Source organism: Poecilia latipinna, unplaced genomic scaffold (genome assembly GCF_001443285.1).
Source record: "Poecilia latipinna isolate Pla-1442-1.1 unplaced genomic scaffold, P_latipinna-1.0 Scaffold67, whole genome shotgun sequence".
In the NCBI taxonomy this organism is placed as follows: Eukaryota; Metazoa; Chordata; class Actinopteri; order Cyprinodontiformes; family Poeciliidae; genus Poecilia; species Poecilia latipinna.
In genome coordinates, this window is record NW_015112683.1 from 297,016 (window position 1) to 305,022 (window position 8,007).

The 8,007-nt window shown below is 35.6% G+C and overlaps 1 protein-coding gene across 2 annotated transcripts in view; it reads left to right on the forward strand.

Moving 5' to 3' along the window:
- The first annotated feature begins 5,329 nt into the window (after positions 1-5,329).
- Positions 5,330-8,007, forward strand: part of hcrtr2 (hypocretin (orexin) receptor 2) — a 23,182-nt gene continuing 20,504 nt past the window's right edge. Inside the window, exon 1 of one of the 2 annotated variants that reach the window (XM_015060393.1) lies at positions 5,330-5,707. In XM_015060393.1, the coding sequence (XP_014915879.1) occupies positions 5,491-5,707 (217 nt within the window). In that variant the 5' untranslated portion in view covers positions 5,330-5,490. The remainder of the gene's footprint in view (positions 5,708-8,007) is intronic. The other variant, XM_015060386.1, reaches the window with a different exon arrangement.

Genomic DNA, 8,007 nt, shown 5'->3' on the forward strand with positions numbered 1-8,007 from the left:
TTTTCTTTTATTTACTATTGTGTTTATTTATTATTTCAGGAAACATTTTTCTAATAAATTTTTGAATGTCAGTTTAAATGTTTTTTTTTTCTTTGGTGGCCAGTGATTTGTAACTTGTGGCCTCATTAAAACATTATTAGACAAGCATTTGCATTGTAGTTAACCAATATTTTGTAAATGTGCTAACATGCTCCTACATTATTAGCTGTGAAACTTTTTTATATTGGTGAAATGGCTCTTTGCCCAGGGAAGAATTTGCCTTTAGATAACATTTTCTCTTGTGATGCCATGTCATTTGCACATGGAATGTGTTTTCTATTTGCCTGCTGAGTTAATGAACAGTAGAATAGGGTAAACTTTGAGCTTTTAATTGTACGTCAATGGAAAATGCTACCATACCTTGATTCAACTTTAAGACTAAAACCTTCATAAACTGAATAACCACTGTGTCAGGCAGGGATTTTCTTTTAACAGAAAGTGAAACGAGACACAGCAAACGTGTCTCTAAAATTAAACTTTGTCCTACACAAAAAGTACTTTATATAAAAATATACAATCTCTGAGAAAACATGTTTTGAGCATGCAGATGATTTGATGAGGCATTAAAGATTCCTATTACTTTAAGTAACTAACTATAAACATCTGGCCAGAACCACATTAAAGTGGTTTACATCAATTTATGTTCAGATTTCAGAATAACTCGATAACATTCTAGACCTGAACCTATTTTTGACAAAACTTAAAAATTGAAGTTTCATCATGATTGCTAGTAATTTGCTTGCATTTAGCACACCAGAGGCAATTACTTCATCTGCAGTCTTCATGGGAATACTCTATTAGGTTTAATAAAATGTTAATAATATTGTGACTACACAATATTATTAACTTAACAGCTGAAAAACAGCTCAGTTGCTTTTTAAATAAAACATGATTTCAAAGCAATGGAACATATTTATACCCAATTAAATGTTTTACATTTTGTCACAATGCAATATTTTACAACCTATTCTATTGGGATTTTGAGTGACAGACCTAAACAAATAATTAAAATATTTTTTCAAGGAATAGGGAAGTGGTATTTTTTATAAAACATTTCTAAAAATACAACAATCTGTTGCACTCACTTGGAAGCAGTCCTACTGTGGCAATATTTTTTTCTAAAATTGTTAACCAGTAGATCCTCAACCTGGAACTGGATGATACAGAAAAAAATAAAAAATAAAAACCTAGAAAGAAGGTGTATCTCAAAAACATGTAGTGGGGTCACTCCAAAACTCAATTCTTACAATAAATGTTATAATGTGTGAGTTTGAGAATGGACCAAAAAGCAGACTGGAGCTGGGAGCATGTATCATGTTAATTATTTAATGAAAAAAAATATATATATATACAAATATACAAATAAAACCACAGGGAAGAAGACAGGGAGTCACAGTAGAATTAAAACCATAAATCCAATGAAAAAAACAGCAGGTTACAAGGAGAAGAAATAGAGAAAATAACAGAGTAAGAACCAGTAAGGAGTGTGAGTAAGAGAAGGGTTTAAATACTGTGATGGTGAATGCTGGAACAAAAGGTCTGGGCTGATGAGCGAACAGGCTGCAGGTGTGAGGAGAGAGTAAATGGCACAAGGGTTAGGGTTAGAGTACACTAGAGACAAGGAAATTAATCTACTACAGAAAAACTAGAGCTAAGAAACACAATTAAATTAGATTAACAAGGAATAACTAGGGACAAGAAATAAACATAATGCACTAGAATTACCAAGAAATCACAAACACTTCTGATCTGATAAAAAGAAGGAACACAGAAATGAACAAAACCGAATTGAACAAACCGAGATCCTAACAGTAATAGTTTGCTTTGGCACACATCGTTTCACACAGCTGAACAGCACGTGTCATTTCCTTACAATATATTAATTGAGGATAGTGAATCATAGGAAAATTACATGAGATCCTGTTTCCATCAGAAACAAAGGAATGTTTTCTTAGCAATCAGACTCCCAAGAAATAAAGAAAGTCAGCTCGTGGCGATGTCATGTGACAGCAGTCAGAAATTTATAGAGATAAGCCTCGATCAGCTCTGGTGCAGCGCTGTGATGAAAAATCCCTCCCTTGGGACACAAGCTTCTGTCATTCAGCTCTCATCCCCCTGAGTCTAACTTCTTAGTTCCAGTTCATAAAAAAAAGTCCAAAAAAAAAAAGAGAAACTGAAAACAAAAACAGACTGGACGTTGGATCTCAGAGTTACTTGTCTATAACTCCAGAATTTGGAAAATAAGCCAAACAACATTCTCAGTTTTCCCAATTTCCAGTTTACAAATTCAGATGTGTGATGTTAGTGGCACATCCAATGTTTGAGATGGTTCTACTCATGTTTTTTTTTTAATTTAATTGCTTAGCTACTGAAAGGAAGCAAGCAGAAAACATAAAAGTTTTATTCCAGCTGCTTTGTTGCACAGCAGATATAAGCAGGAACAAATAACATGAGCATGTATAAAACGGATGAATTTGTCAGAAATATATTTTCTAAATCACTTTCAGCCAAATGGTGCAAATGATGATTCCTGACATACAGAATGCTACATTACAGGATGATGAAATCCACTCAAAGCTTATTTTGTTTGATTGCTTTTTAGGTTTTTATATACAGTCATTATCCTTATCCTGAGCTTTAAGTGGGAATGAGGGAACAGCAGGACAAGGCAGTGCTATAACCTATAAAATTGCTTGATTCAATCTTAAAACAATAAACAGTAATCATCATAAGCATCTTCCCATAGTCCAAAAATGTCTTCAAAGCCATTTAGAAACTACTGGATGTGTCCAAACTTTTCACTGATAGTGTATGTTTTGTATTGTCCTAAAGCAAAAGAAATAAAGAAGAATAAAAGATAAATAATTTGTCACAATCATTCCACATTAGAATTATGTACTATTTTATGATGAGGTTTCACAGGAATCCCAACAAAATTTATTAAGGTTGTTGACCAAGAGAAGCAAATAAAAATCAGGAATTGTTAATGTTTTAAAAGCATGCTAAAGCCTATGGTGAGTTAAGTAAAAATGCAAAAAAAAAATATTTTATGACGTCAAGAGAAACACTGAAACAAAGTCTCCACAGAAAATCTGTAGGTGTGGGTCTTGATGGTCTGACATTTCAATAAGTGACATTAGAGGTTCAGAGATCAAACATTTAGCATGATATAATAGGAGTAACAGCGTAAGTCGCTAAACTGTATGGCAATGGAGTAGCTTGTTTGTTTGCAACAACTACAAGAAACAACTTGACTTTGATGTGGAGCAAAAAGAGAGCTTGAACTGATCCTTCTCCTTTTTTCATACAGCACACAGTCTAACTCTGTACATATCTGTACAGAGGGGAAAAAAATGGAACGAACAAAAATCTCTGGCTTCCAAGGAAGCCCTGAACAGTCTTGTCGGCTTTAATCAGATACATATTGAAAACATTAACTTTGCTGGCTCCCTTCATTAATGCTGATGCCTCTAGCAAAGAAAACACGTGGCAAATGTATTGATCTAATCCAGTTTTTCTAAATTAAAAGACACTTTACTTCACAAGAGTGGACCTCAGGCTCTCACCTCTTAATCCAATGTAGAGGTATTTTTTCCAAGAATGTAGACAATTGTAAATCCTATAGTTTACCTAAATTTATTTTTTCTAATGTAAAAATTGGCCCATACCCAAAGGTCTCAGAGATTAATTGCCCCTTTTATTCTGCCATTAACCTGTCTTTTGTCTTTCTACTGATTGAGGTTAGATGTTCTGACAAAATCAAGAAATAAAACTACTTTTACTTGGTTCATTCCTACTGTGCTGTCTGTCACTTATACTCTGCTTCAGAGACCTGTTTTGCTAGAAATGTTCAAAAACACTATTTAGTTCTCCCAAACTCTATTCTCCTTACATATTATGCCATTTTAAGCCTTGCTCACAGTGAAGTTTCTCTCAAGGGCAATCTGACCAGTCTACTCAAAACTTTTTCACGCCTCATTAGATTCTTCTTCATTTTTAGTTTGTTCCACTGTGTATGTGATGCTACAACTGAGGATCAACCGCTGTTTGTGATGTACAGCACAGCCGGACTGCTTCCCCACAGGGGTTCACACCAAGACACAAGCACACTGTTAAGCCAAAAATATTTAACCTTTTCCCTTTTGATTGTTTCAGACAGTGTAGTTTGACATTTTGAGATGATGACCACGACAGAGTGCAAAAAACAAGGGCAAACCCAGAAGTGTGTTCAAACAAAAATGGTACAGAAATAATTTCAGTGTCTTGTATAAACTTATCAACAAATCCTGTGGCAGAATATGTGTTGTCCTCAATACTTGCAGTCTTTACATCATGTTCAACAGATATTTTAAAATATATATATTTAAAATGAGCCGTAAACATGCACACACGGATTTTGTTTTGCTGAAGTCATTAGGCAATGGTTTCCCATTGCTGAGGCAGTTTCCTAGTTTTTCCCTATTTTTTTTTTCTATAAAAAATAGCAGATTGAATTAAAAATTAGTTTTTCTTTAGTCTTAGGGAAAAGGAATGAGGCGAGTTTAATTCTGAGGCCTTTTGTGCTGCTGATCAACTAATTAGACACAAAAGCCTTCAGTCTCGCAAACTGTGACATGTCTGTCAGATAATGATGTAATTGCATCCATGAGGTTACAGATAAGGGTTGCAGTTGTTCAGATAATCAACAAAGTCAAAAAAATTAAACTTTTAAGAGTGAAACTGTTTCCAAAATGCAAACCACAGAGCAGCAAGACTTTGTTGAAAACACAGCAGGAGCCATAACCCTATAAGCACAGCATTGTGTGCCTGAGGCAGGAATCCCCGATTTCTCACTGCAACATGGGTGGTCTTGAACGGAAACGGAGTGAAGCTTCGTATTTGCAACTTCATAAATGATTCCTAATTTGTTACAAAAACGTAAGTCCCTTTTCCATTTTAACGTAAATGATTTTGGTAAAAAAAGAGAAAAAAGTTTAATTTTCAGCTAAAAGCTCCATGACTCCAACTATTGTCTTTCTTAGATGACTTGAATTGCAGTGGTCCATTCAATGACAAAATGTAGATTTTTTTTTTCAGTTCCTTTGGTTTTATATTTTAGACAATACGATAAAAACAGGTCTTAATTTTTATGTCTCAACATTTCTTTTTCTTTTTTTTTTTTCCTTTCTTACATTTTAATTTATAGCGGAGTAATGACCTCAGTAAATATTCCGCCTATTTTCCATTATCCCTTAAAGTTCTTCATAACCTGTTACCACACTGGAGTTTGGCCCTGTCTCGCAGATGGAGACAGGGAGCTATACACCATCATCATTCTGACGAGGTCGTTGGAGTACGCTACCATCGCTCCACGGTTCCGCGTCTTGGTTACCAATCGGCACAACAACCTCCGATCAGCGCAGACGCGCGGTCCCTTCGCCGCATTTCAGAGCGTATATATTAACTCGAAGCATGTCAAAAATCACGGAGAAAGCAAACTGTGACGACTGTAACTATCCCGCCCACGGGGGAAATGACACGGGATCGCGCGTGCATTCCACCATGGATGAGGACGACGAACTTCTGAGATACATTTGGACCGATTACTTACACCCAAAGGAGTACGAGTGGGTTCTAATAGTGGCTTACATAGTTGTGTTCTTTGTGTCACTGATCGGAAACTCGCTTGGTAAGTGGAATTTCATGCTGCGCTCCTCACTCCATTCATGCGTAACGAATGTTGCAGAAAGCCTTAAAGCACACTTTCAAATTGCACTTCGAACAAATAAATGAACTTATAAGTGAAAGGCGAGTAAGATTTTAATCCATGCTGATGAAATCCGTAAGAGCGTTAGTTTGTGATTAGAATGTCAGATGCGCATCTGGTGATGCAGCGGCATGCAGAGCCCCAGAGCGCAGAGCAGCAGAGTGCAGCTCAAGGCGATATGTTCAGGCGTATTTCAGTTTTAAAGGCAGCCGTGTACACTTGACTTAAGGTTTGAGCATTGGATAAACTTGAAATTGACATTTTGCCATCATTTTAACCTACATCATCTTCTGCTTTACTCACATCTCCTTCTTTGATTGCCCAGTTCCATGAGAATCTTGGAAAAGTTAAGTGCCACGGGTAGTGATGTCAGTAGAAAAGGCACTTTTATCATGCAGCTGGATGTTCAATGTTTTGGTTGATATACATAATTGAGGCATGACATGACCAGTTTGGCGGACCTGACTTATCAGATGCATGTGCCTTCATGCACAAAAAAGCTTGGAAGAAAATGAATTATTTGTTTTTAGAGCCATGAATTAATAATGCTTGAAATATATTTTCCTTTTGTTGTTGTTGTATCTGTAGATGTATATGTTTTTTTCTTTTTTTTCCCCCTTCACTCGAATTTGACTGTGAAGGCTCTTTGTCATGCCATTTTCTTTTTATTTAGGGAAACTGTTGCAATTCAAGCTCCTGTGTGCCTGTCTTCCTATACCTTTTCTTGTCATTGAGTTTTATATGATCTCTTTGTTTTGCGGTTTTTTTTTTCTTTTTTTAATTTGCATAGTTAAAGAGCCAGCAAGATTGGCACGTGACTTACAGTACTTAAATTAAATACACTTTTTAATGTCATTCATTTAATGGCTGTTAATAGCAAATTGTAATTAAACATTAGTATGGTGGAAAGGAAAACAAATGTTATTTCACAGTGAGTATTATAATTCTTTCACCAGCTTCTACGCACCACAACATTTTCCAGGCAATTTCAGAGATAAGACTTTGCAGCACACCTCGTTCCTTCTAGAAATGCATGATGTCCAGCAGGTCTGGAATATTATAACACAAAATGTGGGAGTGATTAAATTGTGAGTAGTTTGATACTGTCATTTTGCAAGGCCATTCACATTTATAACTGTCCTTCTGATAGTAAAGGGTTCATATCTGTGTGAAGTGTAATCAATCAACAGGACCTTTACAATTTGATCTTTGATGATTAAAGTACATTAATAATACAGCAGCTATTCATTTCAACATAACACAATTATTTGAATATTGTGTGGATGATTGAACTGCAACTTTTCGGACTACTCACTCAATTACTTAGTCATCCAGTGGAGATACCATTATGAATGTCACAGTGGTGTTAAATACAAAGTGGTGTTTTATAATGAACTTGTCAAACAGAACACCATGTTTCAGCAGATTTCATCAGTGTGGCCCGAAAGTGCTAGAGCTAACAGGGCGGCATTATGATTGTTTATGGTTGCTAAAAAGCAAAGTTAAATAAAACATGTGAAAGACAAACACCCCCAACTAAGATGTAGGCAATAGTGGTTACATTTACTTGAGTTGCATTTTGGGAAATAAAGGTAATCATTGGAGTTGTCTTACTGCACTGTACATTTTAATTTTACTTGAGTAATATTATGAACTATTGCTATAGTCACTTTACAAGATTTATTGAGAATTTGGTATTTTTATTTTTGTCGGTATTATATAATTTAGTTTTAGTGTTGTGACAAACGTTCCGCTGTGCCATATGTAGCTTGATCATTTCTGCAGCAGAGGTGTCACATCTCTGAGACGCTGCACACTCTACAGTTACGACACAGGTAAAAAATAAATGCAAAACTGGTAAAAATGTGAAGTAATGACCTGATAACTTTTCTCATCTTGCATTATGCAAACACAACTTGTCTGTTTTTAATCCACAAGAATTTTCTATAGCACCTGCAGGGAACAATCAGTGCTTACCAAACCACTAAATGCAATATCACAATCAGGTCTCTTGGAATGACCTGGGCTCCCAGCTTGAGTAGGACATTTTTGCATGTAAATTTCAACTGTGCTTGTTGCTAAGTGATAAAATAACACTACGAATTTACCTGGTGGCACTTTAAATGCAAATTGCACCTATTAGCCTGTCAAAATAAAGCCATATTATTTACAATGAGTGGAAAAAAGAAACCAGTGGTGCATATGATTTATGATACAATTTT